The sequence below is a fragment of the Paralichthys olivaceus genome, chromosome 1 (genome assembly GCF_024713975.1).
Source record: "Paralichthys olivaceus isolate ysfri-2021 chromosome 1, ASM2471397v2, whole genome shotgun sequence".
Classification (NCBI taxonomy): domain Eukaryota; kingdom Metazoa; phylum Chordata; class Actinopteri; order Pleuronectiformes; family Paralichthyidae; genus Paralichthys; species Paralichthys olivaceus.
In genome coordinates, this window is record NC_091093.1 from 30123818 (window position 1) to 30144216 (window position 20399).

A 20399-nucleotide genomic window follows, 5' to 3' on the forward strand; every position below is an offset into this window, starting at 1 on the left:
CTTACATGTTTATCTCTAAATTAACAGTAAAATCTTTTTTTTTTCATATTTATTTTGTGGGAATTTCTTTAAAGGGTTATTATAGAAGAGTTCTTGAATTTAACATAAAAAGTCAAAATTGCTGCGCATGTTTTTATCGTCACTTTTTTTTTTAATCTTCTCGCTCATGAGGTTTCCGTTAGTGATTTCCTTGCAGACCATGAACGCAGCGTGAAGCGTCACCGGGGTCACGTGACGGTTTGTTGACGGTAGCAGAAGAAGGAAGATGGCGGCTCGCTGGAGCAGTGAGAATGTGGTGGTGGAGTTTCGGGACGCTCAGGTATTTCTGCTCCGAAGCTTCGGTTCGGTGAAGAGATCGAAACGTTTCACGGCAGAAAACTTCTTCCACCAAAGTCACGTCGAACACCGTCGAAAACAAAACTACAACTCCCAGTTTACACCGCGATACTCTGATCGGCGGTGAACCGACTTTAATCGAATAATGATGAGTTAAAGTTACTGATGACGTGAAAACATGTTGTGGTTTCAACTTTACCTGGAATTAAAGTAAATGAGTTCAGATTAAATAGAATTAAAGTATCAGTCAATCTGCTGATTAACTGATTTCAACTTTCACAACTTTATTTTTTTATTCATGATTACTTACATTGTCATGTTCCAATTTTTCGGATTATTGATTATTAAACAATTATCAGTTTATTCCAGAAAGTGTTCATAAGAATGTAAAGTTCTCAATATTCACACTTTGTTTCACACTTTTCTGAAACTCAAAAGATCAATGAGTTTTTATAATGATTTGATTTGAACCTGCTTATTGTTCATTGAGTAGTTGACTGATCGTTTGGTCAATACCACCAGTTTCCTGATGGTGGCGTCAGACCAAACACAGTGTAAAGACGTATCCTCGGTATCAATACTGGTAGTGATCCATTATATTTGATCAGTGAGTCATGAAAAATCTCTGATGTCCTGTGATCATGAGAAGGTCACAGAATATAAACTGTTCAACAAATAATAAATAATCTGTAACATTCAGATCAACCCTCACCTTCCTCTTCTTCTTCTTCCTCCTCCTCCTCTTCTTCTTCTTCCTCTTCTTCTTCAGGCCACTGCGATGTCCGTGGACTGCCTGGGCTCTCATGCTGTGCTGTCCGGGTGAGTTCAGGCTCCTGAACGCAGCACAGTTCTTCACTATGGGGACAGAAAACAAAGATTATCCGTTAATGTTGAGTTCGATATCGTTCAGTCCAGTTAAAGGTTGTCGGAGCTGCATTACTTCAGATTGCTTGGTTGCTGTGCCGAGTGAAGTCTGTGTGAATCATCCTACAGACAACTGTAAATTATAAAGATTAATACTTTATACTGTGTATACTTTAACTTACATTCATTCTACATATGTATATCTTTTATTTCATTTTAGTCTTACTTGATTTTTATATTACTATGTTTATAACTGGTTGTGTGTAAACTCTTGTTCCTGTTTGTCAGGCGGCGTTTCCTGTACATGGTGAATCTGGAGGCTCCGTCAGAACTTCCTCGGAAGATTGGCCGACAGAGTAAATGGGACGTGGGGACGGTCCAGTGGAACCCCCACAAATCAGAGTCGCATCTTTTCGCCGCGTCGGTGAGTTCGACAAATGCTCCTGAAGAGTTGTGATGTCAAGACAATCTGAAAATAAATACACATCTGTGTGTGTCTGTGTTCAGAGTAACCAGCGTGTGGACCTGTACTCGTGGAGGGAGGGCTGTGGAGAAGTTCACACCTCCCTGCAGGGCCACACCCGGGTCATCAGGTAACCACTGTTGAATCAAACGCACCTCTCTGCACCCTGGGCTCACCGTGATGCGTTCATTGACTCTGTGATGTGCTCATCCCCCCCCCCCCCGCAGTGATCTGGACTGGTCATGGTTTGAACCGGAGTTCCTGGTCACCAGCTCTGTGGACACTTACATCTACATCTGGGACACCAGGTCAGAGCAAACTGAATTTAATAAGAGCTCTTATATGTAAATAATAAAATATGATTATTTGTTAGAAGCTCACATGGTTGAGATTTGTCTGTTGGGCCCCCGGTATCTCTGACCGCGTCTGTGTCTCTGCTCGACTCCACAGAGATACTCGGAAACCCACGGTGGCCCTGTCTGCAGTCGGTGAGTATTTAAAGGACCAGGCCGCCTTCCACTTTCAATCACATAGAATCAACCTGCTTGAAGTGTCATAAAACTGACACATCAGAGAGGCCTTGAATGCATCATTAACAAGAATAATCCAAACAAACACGGTTGTTGTTTTTCTGGATTTTAGACGACAGGGTTCAGTACTGTGACCACGACAGTTCAGATGTCGGAGTGTCCTTGAACGTGTCACTAAATGACCACTTGAATATAAAATAAATAAACTGAAACAAAAAGACAAGAATTTGAAATAAAAGAAAAATATTGAGCCTCAAACACAAGTTGTTGTTTGTTTTCATCCATGTTTATCAAAACCTTTTTAATTTTACTGAAATTGAAACTTGATAATGTGACGAACAAAGAAAAGAAAGTCAACGTGATGTTTCTGTTCTCGTCGTGTTTGCAGCCGGAGCGTCTCAGGTGAAGTGGAACAAGAGGAACCAGCACCTGCTTGCATCAAGTCATGATGGAGACGTACGGATCTGGGATAAAAGAGTGAGTGACTGATCTCAACTCAGCCATCTGACGTGAGCTGTGTGTGTGTGTGTGTGTGTGTGTGTGTGTGTGTTAATTATCCATCGATTTCTCGGAACAGAAGCCGAACACAGCGGCAGAGTACGTGGCAGCTCACCTGTCCAAGATCCACGGCCTCGACTGGCATCCAGACAACGAGTTCATCTTGGCCACGTCGAGTCAGGACAACTCAGTGAGGGTGAGACACAGACGCTGATACTTTATTAACTCTGAGATGAAAGAGATGAAAGCTGAGCGGCGACAGGGTGAAAAATCCTCCCATCATCCATTTCACTTAAAGACCAGACTTCAGATTTGATGGAAAGACTCCGAGCTGTTGGAATACTTGTTTGTCGTTGGGGTTTATTTTCAGTTTTTGCTCCTGTTTCCTGTGTGTGGTTAGTTCTGGGATTACCGACAGCCCAGGAAGTACCTGAACATTCTGCCGTGTCAGGTGCCGGTGTGGAAGGCCAGGTACACGGTGAGTCAACGCCTGAGATTAAGATGAGATCAACATAAACTGAGGTTTATGGAAAGATTTCAGTTTGTAGATTGTTTCACCTGATTTCATGTGTGAGTTAGATTTGATTATAGTTGATTAATCTGCAGATTCATTTCTGTGTGTGTGTGTGTGTGTGTGTGTGTGTGTGTTCTCAGCCGTTCTCTAATGGTCTGGTCACAGTGATGGTTCCTCAGCTGAGGAGAGAGAACAGTCTGTTGCTGTGGAGCACTCTCGACCTCAACAGTCCCGTCCACGCCTTCGTCGGACACGACGATGTGGTGCTGGAGTTCCGGTGGCGGCCTCAGAAAGAAGGTGACCAGTTTTTGTGCTAAGCTAGGTTAACAGAACTAAGCTAGGCTAACAGTGCTAAGCTAGGCTAACAGTTCCAGTCCATATTTTGTGAAAACCTTCAGAACTTCTCGTCGTCGTTGGTGTAAAATCTGAGAATTTGAATAAATCATTAAAGAAAAAGATGAAGATTTAAAATCAAGTGATAAATGTATGAATAGTAGAATTATTCAGAAAACATCGTAACTGAGCAGCTTCATCTGCTCAGGAAGATACTGTGATGATCAGACGTCCTGTTGATGTTGTTGTTGTTGTTGTTGTTGTTGTTGTTGACGACTCTTCAGGCTCGAAGGATTACCAGCTGGTCACATGGTCCAGAGATCAGACTCTGAGGATATGGAGGGTGGATCCTCAGTTGCAGAGGGTCAGTGTTCAGCCTCAGAGAGACGAGTTTCTGGACCTGTTGTCCTCTCGTTGTCCTGATGATTGTTGTTGTTGTTGTTGTTGTTGTGCAGCTGTGTGTCAGTGATGTGGTGGAGGACCAGATGGAGGACATGTCTCTGACGGTGGAGTCAGAGAAGTCTTTGTCCTCTCAGGAGCCAGAGAGTCAACACAGCGTCGCTGCTGCAGCTGGAAACCTGGGTGAGACGAGGCGTTCACTGACACGTCTGTTTAATGAGTCTCACAAAAGTTCACTTCCTTATCATTCACCCACATCTAAAACCACCACAGCGCCACCATGTGTTCAAAAAGCATCACTGTAAATAACTGTATATAAAGATGGACGCCATCACGACTTTCTCAAAGTGAAGCCAAAGCATTTGGATCGCCCCCTGGTGGCTGACTGCTAGTCAGAGTAGATAAGCATTGCCTCCACCATGTTAGTTGATGGGACATGGACCAAACTGAAAAGTCAAAGTAGAAGTTAAATAAATGTTTCTGAAAGAAGTATTTCTTATCTCACTGATGTTTGTTCAACTGTTCATGTTTCGGATCAGTTTGGTTTGAATGAGTTATTTGATGATATGAAGACAGTGAATGTGTCTGTGTGCAGACTCGGGCGTCGCTCTGGGCTCCGGAGCTCGTCAGGACTCGGTGGTGGGTTCAGGTCTCCCTCAGACGCTGCAGCAGGAGTTCTCTCTGGTCAACCTGCAGATCAGAAACGTCAACGTGGAGGTGAGACTGTCACATCTCACAGAGGACAGATCAGCAGCAGCGTTAATGTCTGATCCTGCTGTGATATCAAGCGTCAAACGTTTCAGATCAGTTCATTCAGTGTCTTGATCCCTCTGGACTCTTACAGCTGTAGATTTCTCACAGTGTCTGTTGTCCGTGAAATCGACCTCCGAATTCAAACCAGCTCCACGTCCGTGCTCTGTGCTGAAGTCCGTCTGTGACCTGATGTGATCAGACAGAAACATTTATGTGTTTTTGTCGCAGATGGACGCGGTGAACTGCAGCTGTGTTGTGTCGGCTCACTTCGGCAGCCATCAGGTTCACCTGGTGGTGAAGTTTCCTGCCCAGTATCCCAACAACGCTGCACCGACCTTCCAGTTCGTCTCGCCGACCACCATCCCCTCCGCCATGAGGACCAAGATCCAGAAGGTTCCTGAACACACCACAGCACACTGTAAAAACACTTCGACACGATCGAGCGATTCTGATACAGCATGTGGAAATGTGATGCTGACGTCATGTATGTTGTTAACACGTTCTCTTGTCGTGTTTGACAGTTCAACATGTTGCTGTGTTAAAATGTAACTCAGACGAATCAATAATCCAGTTTTCATCTGGATGTTTTTATTCATCTTCAGAATAAACAGATAAAATCAGAAGTTGACCTGTGACCCTGAGTTCAGGCGTGTGATTGTCTCTGCTCAGATCCTGACGGACACGTCTCTTCAGAAGGTGAAGAGGAACCAGAACTGTCTGGAGCCGTGTGTCCGACAGCTGGTGTCCTGCCTGGAGTCTGACATGGTGAGACCACACACGAATGATGCTCTGCTAATATAATTATTATTTATTTTTCAGATAATGTTGGATATGACTTATGTGTCTCCTCTCTCTCTGTGTGTCCCCATGTCGTCCCTCAGACGCAGGAAGACGGCCCCGCCTCCGGTCCCTTCGTCCTCTCCAACCCCGTCACTCCGGCCCTGCAGGCGTTTCCTCGAGTCACCAACACGTACGGCTCCTATCAGGTAACAAACGTCCAAGAGACTCAACAATGAATCAGTTCATATGAAAATCAACTGATAATGGAAGATTTAAATAACTGATCTTCAGCGGACTGATAGAAAAAATGTCTTCAAGGATCCAATCAGTAAATTTCCAACCAGGAGAACCACAGATACACGTTGTGCCACAGCAGACTGAAGATCTGAGCGATGTTTTCACTGTGGCCTCCTCTCCTCGTCCTGTGTTCAAGAAATGTTCATTTGTTTTCCAGGACGCCAACATCCCGTTCCCTCGGACCTCTGGCGCTCGCTTCTGTGGCACCGGCTGTCTGGTTTACTTCACCCGACCAATCACCATGCACCGCTCCGCCCCGCCCACCGAGCCCACTCCCAGGTCAAAATTAATTTAAATTAATAATTCATGAATAGACAAATAAATAAATAAACCAGTTAACGAGAACTTCTGTCATCTAGAGCTGAATGTAGGTTTTTCTGTTTACACTGAACGTGTGTGTGTGTGTGTGTGTGTGTGTGTGTGTGTGTGTCTGTCTGTCTGTGTGTGTGTGTTCAGGTCTCTCTCAGCTTTATCAGCGTATCACAGCGGCGTGTTGACGCCGATGAAGATGCGTTCAGAGTCTCAGAGCACTCTGCGGCTGTACAGCGGCAGCCCAACTCGCTCTGATAAAGACACTGTCTCCATCTCATCCTTTTACTATAAAGAACGGGTGAGACACACACACACACACACACACACACACACACAGTGTAGATGGTGTCTCACTAGAGTTTTCGATGTTTGCTGAGTGTTTGTGTCATTAACATGTACGGAAGCTCATTGAAGACAAAACCACTGAGTGAGCACAAAACTAAATTAACGTCTGTTCAGTCTGATCAACACATAAACTCTGGATTATTTTATTATTTATATTATTATTTATTAATGGTTGATCTCATTTAGTTTTTCAATGAACTGAATTTCTCTTTTCTGTATTGTTTATTATTCAGTAAAAAAAAACAAACATGAATGCAGAAACAAATATCGATGAAAAGACCTCAGACTTTATCTGGAGCCGATAAATACCTGGAGCTACTGCAGAGTCATGTGACGGAGTCATGTGACGCAGTCACGTGACGCAGATCAACCAGTAGTGTGTTTTTGTGCGATGTGAACATTATTCTTAAAGTGTCATGGACGTTCTCAGTTGAAGCCTGAAAAACACGTGTTTAGAGCTGAGGGATTAAATAACTCGTTCACACATGACTGAATTAGTTTTGTTGTCACTCGGGTATTTATCATGAAATTACTTCCGTACCAAAAGAAGGTTGTGGTTTTCAGACCCAGTCATCATGTGAAGTTCTGTGTCCTTCACGTCCACATTCCCAGGAAATACCGAGCCGACGAGTAGTTCAGGCGACCTGGGAATGTGGAGCGATTTTCTTCAGATGCTGAAACCTGGTGTTTCTGTGTGAACGTCTCGTCTCTCTCTCCCTGACGCCTTGTTTTATTTTCACTTATACTTTTTTTTCCCTCTGACCAATCACCTGTCCCCATGCTGTTGTGGGCCACTCCTCCTTCTCACTCTCCTCCAATCAGAAGCTTCCAATCTCTGCCTCCCGCCGCTGGTCTGTCCAAACCCTCCACGATTGGCCGGTACTGAGCCCCTGTCCCTCCATCACACCACCAGCTCACCCCTCTGTCCTTTCACCTCTCTGGGTTCCTCTCATCACAGCGTTGGGATTCTAACGTGTTGTTTGCATGTCACTGATTGGCTGACATCCCCCTGACTAACACAGGCCAGGACACAGTGAACTTACGTGTTAATCTGTGTGACGTCATTACATCTGCTCTGCCGCTTAGAATCAGAGTCGGACGCATCGGTGAACTAAACATACGTCTGAAGATAAACTCAGTAGATCTCATACCTCGATCAAAAGTCCCTGAGATTCAATCAAGCTGCAACAGAGCAGCTTTTTTTTTAGCTGTAACAGAAATTTGAAAACTGGTTTTGTTCAGATGAACCAGATAAAATCAATCAATCAATCAATGTTGTCAGTGGAACGAGTTTTCATACGCAGTCAAAGTCTCCTGTAGCATCTCCACTGTTAGCTTAGCATCATCCAGGACATACTGTTGACAGCAGGTACACGTAAGTGTCTCGGCTCCGCCTCCTGACATTCACTAACCTTTAACCTCTGCAGGTAAGTTTCTGTGTTTCTGTGATCGTCGCCTTTCAGTTTGTTTTAACTTCACTGGTTTAAGATAATTCGGCTCCATATTCTTGTTAATGAACTAAAACCTAACCGTGTGTTCGCACTCAGACACGGACTGACACCAAGCGTCCACAGGCGGGTCCAGAGCCACAGTTTGACAAACCAGTCAAACAGCGGTTCTGCCCGATCTCATCGTTTGGAATGTTCTCAAATCCTTTTTGAAAGTGTTGAAAATGAACTTTGAGTTAAAGTAACTCAGACGCTTCTCACATTGTTGTGTAAGTTGTGCTGCGTTGTGTTGAGCTCTCAGGGCCGCCGTAGATTCAGAGTCACAGCTGAACAATCCGTCCTCGTCGCCGTCAGTCAGCGTCTCAGTGTGAACAGTTTCTGTCCGTAATTTGTCGTCACGCCACTTTTAATCAGGTGGTGCTTTATTCTTCTCCGAACCTGCTCTCCCTCCTCCCTCCTCCCTCCACCCGTCTCTTTATCCGTCCATCAGAAATCCCGCCGGTTCAAGACGAAGCGCGAGGGGACGGACTACGGCAACCGTCCCATTAAACTGGCTGGGAAAGTCATCATCCAGGAGATCTCCTGTCTGCTGGCCGTCCACAAAGCTCTGGGAGAGAGCTACATGTGAGCGACCACATGACCCACACCTGAACAATCAATCAATCAATCAATCAAGCAATTTATCCATAATCTGATATTTCACCATACAATGACTTTTCATCATTGATTAATTGTAACTTCTCAGTTTTCTCTGACGATGTGATCACACTCAGACTGAGAGAAGTTACCGAGACCTTTTTACTTTGTGCTGACATTTTTTAGATCAAATGATAAATTGATTAATTGAGGAAATTGTGTGTTGTTGAATATTGTTCAGCCCAAAGACGATCTGTGAGAATAAGATTAAAAACAACAGTAATCTCTATCGGTCTATGTGTCGTCAGGGTTTTCAGATTTCTGTCGCACTCATAGACTCTTAGAAAAACAGTGAAGTCAAAGTGCCTGAAACCTGTATTCTCTGTAATGACCAACAGGGGGCGACTCCACAGGTAGTTTTTTTATAGACAATGTCTTCACTTCTCAATTTATAACGTCTGTAAACTTTGTCCTCAGGAGTTTTTGTCTCTGTCTCTAGTTTCATGTCAACAGCTGATGTTCATTTATCAATGAAGGTCATTTAGAGTCAAGCTCTGACTCAGGCTCCACCCCTCACTCCTCCAAATATTTTTTAAAAAACCAAGATGGCGCCGAACAAAATGTCAAACTGAGGCTTCAAAACGTCCGCTCACAAACCGGCGGATGAGTTGACAGCTTGTTTGGTGTCTCAGCTTTGTGTGTGATTTCATGTTTTACTCATTTACGTCGGATGTTTTCTCTCTTCAGTCTGAACGTGAACGACATCCAGGAAACGTGTCAGAAGAATGCAGCGTCGGCGCTCACAGCTGGACGCAGAGACGTGGCCAAGGTGAGAGATTTAAAACCTAAATTCTTTTCTTTCCCCCTGATGAAAAAACAAACTTCTGCAAACATGGGATAAAATTCAACTGGTGGAGAAAAAGTAACTGGAAGTTTAGAAGCTGAAAATTCCTTAAAGTTTTCTCTGCATTAGAAACGTCTCGTATAGTTTGAATTCTTCCGTCAGTCACAGTCCGGGTTTTTTTAGGTGTGGGCTCTGGCGTCTGCAGCGACCAACCAGGACCTGAGTCCTGATTCAGACCCGGACACCGAGACGCCATGGGCCAGACATCCGTTTGGACGCCACCTGCTGGAGACTCTGTGAGTTTGTTTATTTGAAACACGACGAGCTGAGGTTTCGCTGGTCGGTCCTGCAGCTACAGATAATATTTCCTCCGGTGGAAAGAGAATCTGAAACGTCGAGATCGTCGTCGACATTAAATCTGGACTCAGTGAGTTTTTACGTCAAACTAAACTCTGTGTCGATCCTCTCAGTCTGGATCACTACAGTCGGATGAGTGACGTTCAGACGCTGGCGATGCTGTGCAGCGTGTGCAGAACACAGGCTCCGCCTCCGGACTGTTACTCTCTGTACGGACACCAACCGCCACGCTCCGCCATGTTCCCCCCCCACCACTCACGATACGTAAGTCCTTGTCCATTTCATCTCTCGTGTTTAGCCTAGCTGAGCACGAGTTCTCTGACGCCCTGCAGCCTCTGAGGGGGCGGTAGCAGGACTCCACACTTTGTTCCCACAGGAAGTGACGTAAAAGTGTGTGTTGTCGTCACAGCCCAGCTTCACCTCCAGCTCCGTCAACTCCGGCTCCTGCTCCAGCACCTCCGACTCCATCACTGCAACCACATGGAACCCAGGTGAGCCTCCACAGCGCCACGCTCAGGCCAACAGCTCGAGATGCACACAGAGTCAGAACCGTGTCTGAGTTCTTCTTCATTTTCAGCCCGAGACTCGGAGCACGTCAACCCCTGGGGTGAATCCTCCCCTGACGACTGTCGCTATGCAAACACGGGGTACACAGATCCCCGGGAACGAGAGCGAGAGCAGCACGACATGAACAAGAGGTGACGTAGCGCCACCTCCTGGTCAGACAGACGTTCATCTTCACAGAGGGCGAAGGCAGAGCTGGTGTTTCACTAACAGAGCTGTGATGTCATTTCCTTTTCCTGTGCAGACTGCTGGACCCGGCCAACACGCTGCAGTTTGACGACTTTAAGAAGTGTTACGGTGAAATCTTGTACCGCTGGGGTCTGAGAGAGAAACGAGCTGACGTGCTAAAGTTTGCTTCCTGTCCCCCAGAACCTCACAAAGGAATCGGTGCGTTAATGTCCTGACGCTCACGCACGACTCTGAAGCCTCCACCTGCGAGTTTTACAACGTTATAATGAGGCGTCTCAGGATCAACACTGACCACTGATTCTGATCTGCATGTTTAACCATGGAGCATTAAGAATATCATAATAAGAATATAATAAGAATAATTTATAGTAAATGAAATGTTTCCTCTGCAGAGTTCGGTGTGTACTGCTGTCACTGTCGCAGTCAGGCTCGTGGGACGCAGTGCGCCGTCTGCAAGCGTCTGACCTTCCAGTGTGCCATCTGTCACGTGGCCGTACGAGGCTCCTCCAACTTCTGCCTGAGCTGTGGTCACGGAGGACACACCAGTCACATGATGGACTGGTTCCGCCAGCAGGACGAGTGTCCGACCGGCTGCGGCTGCCACTGTCTCCTGCAGAGCACCTTCTGATGCAGCCGAAGGAAACCAACGCGCTCCTCGGATCTGGCGTCCATCGGTCTGTGGTGACGAGACTGATCCGAGACACAGAGAGGAGGCTTCTGACAGAGACAGACAGAAGGACAGACAGAAGGACAGACAGAAGGACGGACAGAAGGACGGACAGAAGGACAGACACACACTATTTCTCCTCCTATTTGTCTTTATGAAGGAACATTTTCATGTTCACTCTTTCAACAAGAACAGAGAATAAAACAGCTGTTAATAAAATAAATTAATATCTTTTCTCCCAAGATGAAACAAACATTAAAATGTTAACAAACAATAACAAACTGTATCTGTGTGTGTGTGTGTGTGTGTGAGAATAAATACGACAACAGCTGCTCACACACGGTGCCGAGTAGAAACAAGTGGTCACTTCAGTTCCTGCTGTGAACTGAAGGTTGAAAGATTTACACTAAAGAACAGTAACAGATGAACTGTCGAGCACAGGCTGGATGAATGTTGGACAGATGTAAGTGTCTGGGTTTTAAATATTTAACAATCTTGTTTAACTAAATCTGCTCAGATTAATGATTATTTGAGGAGAATTTATAAGAGAATAGTTTTTTAAAGCTTTAAAATTATAACCTGTGAAACTGGAAGAACACAAATATCTGAGGATGAAGAGGAGGAGACACGTAGAAGACGAAGACGTCGACTTGAATAGATAAACCTTGTTGTGTTTTTACCTGTTTGAATTATTGAATATTTTCCACATCCTGTAGAAAAAACTTTATATTTGCAAACACTCACTTTATAGTTTATTTAACGATTGAATATTACACTTAAAGGTCAGTTTTTAGACTATTTAGTTTTAAATAAACTAAATAGTTCATTCGTTTTTGCTATTAGTGTTTTTTCCTATCCTGCCTCTGATTGGCTCATCCTGAAATCCTTACTCTCACCTTGTCCAGTCATCACTTTTTATACTTGAGGCTAAAGCCTTATAGCCAATCAGAGGCAGGGTAGGAGGGGCAGGTCTTCACCCAGCTTAGGTGAGCTTTTGAAACAGAATGTGAATCCTCTCCCTCCTCTTTTAATTCCTCCCTTTGTCTCCCCTCCTCCCTATGATCTCGATGCTGAACGACAAACAGCAACAACAAAAATAAAGAGCGAAGACAAAATGTATCGGCAGAAAAAGTTACATTTTATTATTTCAAATAGGAATAAAATGAAGCGAGTGCAGAAGGAGGCAGGAGCTGGTCGTCCTCACAGAGGACAAACGTTCTGCTTCACCTCGTCTGATGTGACTTCAGTCTGTAACCACACACACACACACACACACACACACACACACAGATAAAAGTAAATACAGCAAAGTAACATGGCTCTGACTGTTAATAAAATCAGTGTCTGTTTGACCTCTGACCTTTTCAGCAGCTCCTCTGTCGACACCTGTCCGTCACTGTCCTCTTCTCTGTCGCTGCTGTCCGACTCCTCCTTCTTCTTACTCTTCTTCTGCTGCTTCGCTTTGTGTTTGTGCTTCTTGTGTTTCTTCTTCTGAAAAACAAAGTTTCACACTGTGAGTTAAGTATTGTTCTGTCCATTGTTGCTCTTTGTCTCTTTTCTTATTTTCCACCTTCTTGTCTTTGTGCTGCTTCTTGTTCTTGTGTTTCTTCTCTTTGTTCGTCCTCCGAGGTTTCTCTTCTTCTTTGAGGGAGCGGATCGAGGTGGCGCCTCCTCTGACTGAACACGAAACAACAAGTAACTCGGGTGAAGTCTCCACAAACATTAACACACTTTTAACACACTGTTGACATGAAGAAAAAAAATGAATAAAGTCAAGTTTTCCAACACTCACTGAGAGCAGCTGATGGAGGCGGCAGCTTCGGGCCAAACTCCTCCTGTGACGAGCTCTGACTCAAAACCACGGCTTTCAATAAAACACAGAGGAGAAACCTGAGTTACACATGTTGACAATAACGTGACAGAATCTTCATTTGTCCAGAGCAAACAAACATTTGTGTTCTCGCGTACAGAGCCACCAGAACATGTCAGGAACATGTCAGGAACATGTCGGGAACATGTCGGGAACATGTCAGGAACATGTCGGGACTTCAGTTCAGGTCTGAAGTCCCGACATGTTCATCTGAGGTTACCTGTCTGGCTGCTGGAGGTGGTGGCAGAGGTAACAGAGGTGGAGGAGGACGTGATGGAGGACTTGACATTTGAGATGTTAAAGAGGTTCAGAGGCTGTGTGTTGATTTTTCCCTCTTCCTCTTTCGTGTCCTCCTCCTCATCACTCTCTCCCTCTGATGACGATGACTTGTCATCAGACGAGCTGGCGAAGATGGCCTTAAACAGATCCATAGGAGGTCTGCTCTCCTCCTCTTCCTCCTCTTCATCACCTTCCTTGTTCTTGTCTGAGCTCTGCTGATCCTCCGACTGTTTGAGGAGAACACAGGTGAGTTAAAAGGTTTGTTGTTCTGATCAGCTCCTGGACGACAAACCCCAGCGCCTCAGACTCGACAGATAACTACCTCGGTGGCGTCTTCAGTCTGGTCGTTGCTGTGGCCGCAGGCAGGTAAAGCAGGTGCTGAGGTTTGAACAGGTTTGGTCTCTGGTTGGTTTTGGGGCTCATTCTTTTCTTCTTCCTCCTTCTTCTTCTTCTTCTGGTTTGAAACATCCCACCTCGACTTCTTCTTCGTCTCTGGAGACTTTGGAGGAGCTGCAGTGAGGAAGTGACATCACACAGAGAGAATAAGAACAACAAAATGTTACAGAGATAACACGGAACTGAAAATGGATCTTTGACAATGACGACGCGATTAAACGGTAAATAAAAATTTGCAGAGAAAAATAAAAAAGTGATGAACGGCTCTGTGGTTGTTTGTCTCCACCAATCAGTGCAGTTTGAAATCCAATCAGTTCATCCGATGTCAAGAAGACAGAAGAGAGGAAACTCCCATGAGGCCGAAACTTGTCTTGTGACTTTAACGTTTAGCCAAAATCGTTTGTGCCGAATTCGAAAGGATTCCCTCGAGACGTTCTGGAGAAACTGTGTCCACAATCATGAGACAGGTCCACAATCAAAAAACATTATGCCTCCGGCCACTAGGTGTCACTGCAGCAGAGAAATAAAAAACTTTTCATTTGTCAGAATATTGAAATGAGGAAACACTCTGCTCTTAAATGACAGAGCGCCCCCTGTCTGCAGACACTTGCAGGTGAGGGAAGCTACCTGTGGTCTCTCTGCTCTCCGTCACAGTCAGGAAGTTGAAGACAGAAAACTTGTCTCTCTTGACCTTCGGCAGACCCGACATGCCAGACCTGCAGGACCAATCACAGACAGACGCTCATTCAGAGATTTTGTGGAAATGACATCACAGTTTTCGGGAGGAGGAGTCTCATGTCGTACCCGGGGTACGGGTCGGGGACGTTGAACCTCTTGCAGAGCAGCTTGTCCGGGTGCCACTCAAACGTTTCCCTGGTCAGTTTTCCAAACATCTTCATCTTGACAGCAGCTTGTTTGTCGTCCACGTCGCCCTGACGACCAAAAAAAAAAGTGTATTATCTCGATACTTCAGCAGAAATTAAACTCAGATTGTTTCTGGAGGTCGTGGTCGTACCTCCTCGTCCCGGCTGACCTCCACCGTGTCGTCGTTCTCCTCGTCTTTGGCTCTGGCGAAGCGGGACGAGAGCGACGAGGACATGGGTCTGTACAAGATGGAGGATCGGACAAACTCCTCCCTCTCCCTGCTGCGCTCCCACTCTGTCATACCCGAGTCCATACTCTGCTCCAGAGCGTCTGAGACACAAACCAGGTTCACCTTTGATTCAAGGGTTAGGCTGCCTGCAGTGCATGATGGGAGATGTGGGACAGATGCTCCTACCTTTGTCTCCCTGTCTGAGGCAGTTCAGGTACAGCTCGTAACGTGCCTGTTTGCTGGGATTGTTGTCAAACGGTCTGAAGGTCTGTGACGACGACTGGACACCTCGCCACGACGCCAGAGCCTCCTGCTGCTGCTGGAGGCCGGGGGAGGAGGAGGAGGAGGCTGCGCTGCTCTGAGCTGAAAGCCCCGCCAATGACCCCACCATCAACCCACCTGAGCTGACGGCACGACGGGAGTCGTTGGCGGTAGCATTGGCGGAGGGCGTGTTGGAGGAGTTGCGGAGGTTGAGGAGTCGCTCTCTGTCTTCAGGCCTCAGCAGCTCCATCACTGAACTGGGACCTGATTCACGAAGAAGAAGAACAAACACATCATCGACATTAAATCATCTCATCTTCACCAAACCTGGAATAAAAAATCTGTGGTCATTATTCAGATTTATCAGAACAAGTCGATGATCGACAGGAAATGATTCTGTTTATTGCTTATTGACAATTGAATAATAATTTGAATAATATAATTACTAATAATTTGAATAATATACGACCTGCTGTACCTTTGAGTTTTGTACATTTGATCAACTAAAACAAGACATTTATAGAAATCAAATGTAATAATTAACATGTTTTAAATCATCTAGTGACGACCAGATTTTGATTTTGATCATTGTAAACAAGTGAAACTGTGACTTTGGTTTTCTGGACTCCGCTGCCTCTCGGGGACATTAACAGGTCAAATGATGGCTGAATCTTCTCCTACCTTGCAGGGCATCCTCTCCCAGCAGCGCCCCCCTCTGGCTGGAGTCCATCTGGTGCCGTCCTGCTTGTTGGGGCTCCTCTTTAACCATGTGGCCCCTGGAGGTCCTCAAAGCCTCGGCCAGCGCAGGACTGACCCCAGAGAGACGAGTGACGTGGACGGACGGATGGAAGCGATGGACGGGTCTGTAGTCACGGGGCAGAGTGGGGGGAGGGAAGATCTGCAGAGAGACTGGAGATGTCAGTGTTTTTATTTATTTATTTTTAAACAGATGACAGATCATCGACACTCACCGTTTTCTCCTCATGAGGTTTTTGAGCCAAAGTGAATCCCTCCAGGATTTTTCCAAGATATGACGCATCTTTGTTTTTATCTATGAACGAGAGGAAAAGGAGACAAGGAGATAAGGAGACACATTCTGCTCATATCCAGGTTGATCATTCTAATTTCTGTTATTACTTGAAAAGGTTTCATGCTCGAGCGTTCAGAAAACACATCAGCTCCTTTTTTCATTCATTTCAAACATACTGATCCAAAATGAACGACAATAAATTCCATAATTTTTTCCCCTGCTCTTCTCTCGCTTCTTGCCACCAAACAGTATCAACACTGCACATAACTCAACGCCATGATGTCATCATGAGTGTGAGACGTAGATCAATTTAAAAACCCAGCAGTTTTTCCGAGGGGCAGCTTCCTCTGTTTCATTGCTGCTGTGTGAAGCACTTTGAGATCTGGATTTTGAAACGTTCTCAATAAATAAAGATATGAATCATAATAATAATAATAATCATTATTATTATTGCTGTTGTACAAAGTCTCCAGGTGATGTTACCTCTTTTCTTGGTGTACTGCTGTGGAGCCGTCCAGCCGTACAGTCCGTCTCCAGGCTCCTCTCCTCCCAGCACCGTGTCGTACCGGGACATGGAGTCTCTGTGGTACACGTCTTCATCATCATCCTCCAGGGCCCCAACACCAAACGCCTGCAGGTCAAAGGTCACCAGTAACATGTCGATTATGAGAACAATCTTTGAAATGAAAGCCTCGATGCCTGGACCACACTGGTTGTGTCGCGGTTCTCTGTTGTTCGCGACGGCTGCAGTTCAGCCTCGGTTCTGCTCTTGCCAGTGCTTTGTTGTTACACAGCGTTTTACTTGAAAAAGCCATAAATACGATGTCATCGTACATCAGCATTTTGTTTCTCCCTTGATGAGTTGTCGGAGATGGGTTTTTCATGTGTGAGTATGGGAGAGAGTGTGTGTGTGTGTGTGTACAGAGAGACAGAGAGAGAGAGAGTGACAGCAGAGAGAAAAAATAATCAGCAAGACCTTGATTCTCCGGAGGAGCAGCACAGCTGAACCGCGACAGAACGGCAGCTGGTGTGGCTGCTCTTATCTGTTATCACGTGAAAAGAAAAGCAAGGTCCCACCTGTCCAGCCACTCCTCCTCTGCGGGAGCTCCGCTGTGCGTCTCCGAACAGTTGACTCCTGGTCTCAGAATGAGGTTTGAACAGGTTGATGTGTTCAGGGGCACCGCGGCCCAGCAGTGCCAGACCCGGGTCCAGACCACGGTACCCCAGACCCTGAACTCCGAGCCGGGGGGTGAAGTCCACAGGAGTCACGTCCTTTGGGGCAAAGGTCACGTTCTCTGGAGCAAAGTCGTCCTCGTCCTCCTGTCAGGGAGAGAATATTCCTGTTTTAATATAACTGCTCGTTTCTGTTTTGTTATATTAGTTAGTTCAAGAGATAAGAAGTAGGAGGAGCTAATACTCAGGTGTTACAGCAGAAAAAGAGATGATTTCAAAATAAGTTTTCTAAGGATGATGGAGAGTTTTTAGAAAGTCGTCAGACAAACTGTCGGCAGCGTCACGCACCTCTGAGTCCTCTGAGCCAGCAGGGGGCAGCACACAGCCGTAAGACCTGGCTTCACCTTCTGTGAGGAGAAGAAGACAAGGTGCTTTCAGTCACTTCACCATTTAAACTTCACCTTTAAAATAAATCACAGGACATTTAGAGGGAGAACGACTTGAAGAGCAGCTGTGAACGTTGGTACGAACCCGTCTGCTGTCGACGAGCTTTCCTCTTCACACGAGGCCCCACCCCCTGACCCTCCTTCCATCCCATCTTCCTCAGCAGCTCCACCCCGATGGACAACCTGTGAGACAAACCAAACACACCTCAGAGACTCGCTCTGGACAGGAAACTGATTTTACTGCACTGAATGAAAAGACCTTTATTTTTTTACATTTCTGGTTTTAACATCAACGTTATAGTCAGACACAGATTCACTGCAGTACACATGTAAAATATAATATATTAATATATTATAACTGTGCCTGGAGTTTGTCTTTCACATATGAAGAAGCAGCAGGAACATGTTGGGAACATTCAGGCGTGCGTGTGTGTGTGTGCGTGTGTGTGTGTGTGTGTGTGTGTGTGTGTGTGTGTGATGTGAGTGATGGTCACATGACTCTGGTGAAGAGGTCGGACCTGGCCGGTGCGATCAGCTCCTCCAGCAGAGTGTCTCCAGGGATCAGCGCCGCCTGAGCGTTGACGGCTCTCGCCTTCTCTCTGGCCTTGTCTCTGTGGCTGGACGAGAACTCCTGACTGGTGGTGATCTGAGCAGGAGCGATGCCGTGTTCGCTGAAGTCCTGACGCACAACAAAAACAATCGTTAACTTTTGTTTACTCATTTGCTGCCGATAATAACTGAATCTGCTTTAAAGAGTAAAATCTATAAAAAACATCTGTTCTCGGTCTCTGGGTGGTTTCACCTCCTCGTCCATGAAGTCCTCGGGCCTGACATGTTGTTTCTCAACTTTCTGTTGCCGTGACGACACAAAGGTTGACGGGGTCCAGCCTGAAGAACATAAACATTCTCAAATACGTGTTGGAACCCGAAACTGAAATTTGACACACTTCAGTCAATATCAAACAAACTTCAGACTCCACTGACAAATAAAATGGTCACAACAGAAATATATTAAATAATACAATTTACAAACATTATCTTTTAAAGCTTGTTTTTGTTTTGAGCGTTTGGCTGAACTGAATATCTGTGAATTTAAGACGAACATCTGTGTTTTTCATCAACGACTGAAAGAAGAACTGGAAGATAAAACAGTGATGAAAATCAGCTCCTTCATAAAAAAGAACAGAAATAAATCCCGTGGAAATTAATCTGTTGTATTTTAGAATCGAGGGCAAAAAGATGAACTCCTGAAAATATTTGGACACAATTTTCTGGACATTTCCCAGAGTTCATGTTTGAAAACAGCTTTTGTTACTGTCTCTCATTTGTCAGAGTGAAGGACACAGTGCGTTATTTCACCCTGGACAAACGTTCGGCTCTTTGCTCGCTCACCTTCTTTTGAGCCGACCGTGTTGTAGTAACCGGCTGAAAATCCTCCGGTGAACGCTCCGTGGAACCTTTGGTATCGTCCCTTCTCATCTTTCACCGTCTGCTCGTGGAGCGGGACGGGCTTCTTCGTCGGCTCGTCTGCAGGACACACATGAAAACACATATTTCACACACAACACCACCTAATATAAATATTCAGTCTTTACTTAATAAAACATTTAATCTACTGGAGTTAAAATCTCTCTCAGCAGCAGAATGTGCTCATTAATAAAGCTTCATCTACACCGTGCTGAATTTATTAATACACAAGAAAACCATCAGTAATGTTAGCTCTTGTTATAATTGAGTATTAATTCAGTTTTTATATATTTTTAAATATTTATCTGTATATTTGTTGCTTTGTCCTTAATCATCGTAAATTCAATATATTTGTTGGTCAAATCAACTGATAACCATGAAAAAGGTAACAGCTGGTTTACCATTGTGTTTTTATACACAACCATCATTTCTTACCATCTTTAAATCCTGTACTTATACATGTGATGTGATTTATATCAACACATAAACTATGATGTGACCTCAGTGAAAACAGAAAAACAATAACGTTTATTAGTCAAGAGGCAGATTTAAAAGCTTAGATTTAAAGTTATTTCCTATGTTCTCAGGCCGAACACACCACAGGACACTGCAGATTCAATATATGTGAATTCATTTAAAATAAAGCGAGTTCTTTATCAAACAGAGACACAGAGGATCATTAAACTGACAGAATAATGAATGAAGTCTGGTTTACAAACAGGAGCGGAGCGAACAGCGCAGACTGCTGTTAGCCACCTGCTAGTTAGCTTAGCATCATGTTTTAGTGACGCTGGAAACGTCGCAGCGGTTTTATTTCCTCATTGAACCTCGGGGCGGTGTGCGGGTGCAGGCGGGCAGACCACCGAGGGGTTCAATTCCCCGTACCTTCCTCCAGAGGCTCCAGCGGAGTCCCGAAAGTCACGAAGTCCTCGTCGCTGTCACTGTCCGACGCCATGTTTCTGCTACAACTACGGAAACTGCACAGGGACAAACCTCCCCGCGACCCGCGAAGCGTTAATGGAATAATAATTCAGATACTACAGCGACACCTTGTGGTGGCAACATGTAACAACTAAATAAACGAGCAGTTCACTGAAACTGTGAAAAGTTCTTAAACTTTACTCTTTTAAAGTCAACGTGTTGTTTTTATGTTCACGGTAAAATGGACACAGAGACACATAAAAAACTAACAATAACTCTGACGGCTGCAGGCCTCTGTCCTGGAAACAATTACTAAGTGTGGTGGGAAACTATT

The 20399-nt window shown here is 45.1% G+C and overlaps 2 protein-coding genes across 6 annotated transcripts; one reads left to right on the forward strand and one right to left on the reverse strand.

Moving 5' to 3' along the window:
* The first annotated feature begins 136 nt into the window (after nucleotides 1-136).
* On the forward strand, nucleotides 137-11410 carry wdr59 (WD repeat domain 59). Of its 4 annotated transcripts, XM_069530294.1 has the most exons (27): nucleotides 137-319; nucleotides 1106-1155; nucleotides 1489-1624; nucleotides 1708-1793; nucleotides 1891-1971; nucleotides 2114-2151; nucleotides 2582-2670; nucleotides 2771-2887; nucleotides 3092-3169; nucleotides 3346-3502; nucleotides 3823-3902; nucleotides 3994-4120; nucleotides 4533-4654; nucleotides 4919-5083; nucleotides 5360-5455; nucleotides 5572-5676; nucleotides 5925-6046; nucleotides 6224-6377; nucleotides 7247-7303; nucleotides 8363-8496; nucleotides 9256-9337; nucleotides 9536-9648; nucleotides 9823-9973; nucleotides 10119-10200; nucleotides 10287-10407; nucleotides 10518-10660; nucleotides 10855-11410. In XM_069530294.1, exons 1-27 carry the CDS (start codon nucleotides 266-268, stop codon nucleotides 11088-11090), a joined length of 2976 nt encoding a protein of 991 aa, XP_069386395.1. In that variant the 5' UTR covers nucleotides 137-265; the 3' UTR covers nucleotides 11091-11410. The 4 variants fall into 4 exon arrangements, 2 of the variants coding, with proteins under 2 accessions (XP_069386395.1, XP_069386399.1); XM_069530298.1 differs by lacking the exon at nucleotides 7247-7303; XR_011243831.1 differs by lacking the exons at nucleotides 7247-7303; nucleotides 8363-8496; nucleotides 9256-9337; ... (4 more) ...; nucleotides 10518-10660; nucleotides 10855-11410 and having other exon boundaries at nucleotides 5293-5455; nucleotides 6224-6265.
* An 836-nt stretch (nucleotides 11411-12246) lies between these two features.
* gpatch1 (G patch domain containing 1) lies at nucleotides 12247-20187 on the reverse strand. Of its 2 annotated transcripts, none has more exons than XM_069530309.1 (20): nucleotides 20030-20187; nucleotides 19070-19204; nucleotides 18480-18565; nucleotides 18196-18356; nucleotides 17763-17860; nucleotides 17580-17638; nucleotides 17136-17378; nucleotides 16542-16689; nucleotides 16000-16079; nucleotides 15710-15926; nucleotides 14954-15292; nucleotides 14690-14868; nucleotides 14479-14606; nucleotides 14302-14390; nucleotides 13601-13788; nucleotides 13220-13505; nucleotides 12922-12993; nucleotides 12700-12806; nucleotides 12490-12617; nucleotides 12247-12377 (listed from the first exon to the last, which is right to left on the reverse strand). In XM_069530309.1, exons 1-20 carry the CDS (start codon nucleotides 20097-20099, stop codon nucleotides 12353-12355), a joined length of 2838 nt encoding a protein of 945 aa, XP_069386410.1. In that variant the 5' UTR covers nucleotides 20100-20187; the 3' UTR covers nucleotides 12247-12352. The 2 variants fall into 2 exon arrangements, with proteins under 2 accessions (XP_069386410.1, XP_019946507.2); XM_020090948.2 differs by having other exon boundaries at nucleotides 12490-12620.
* Between the last annotated feature and the right edge of the window lie 212 nt (nucleotides 20188-20399).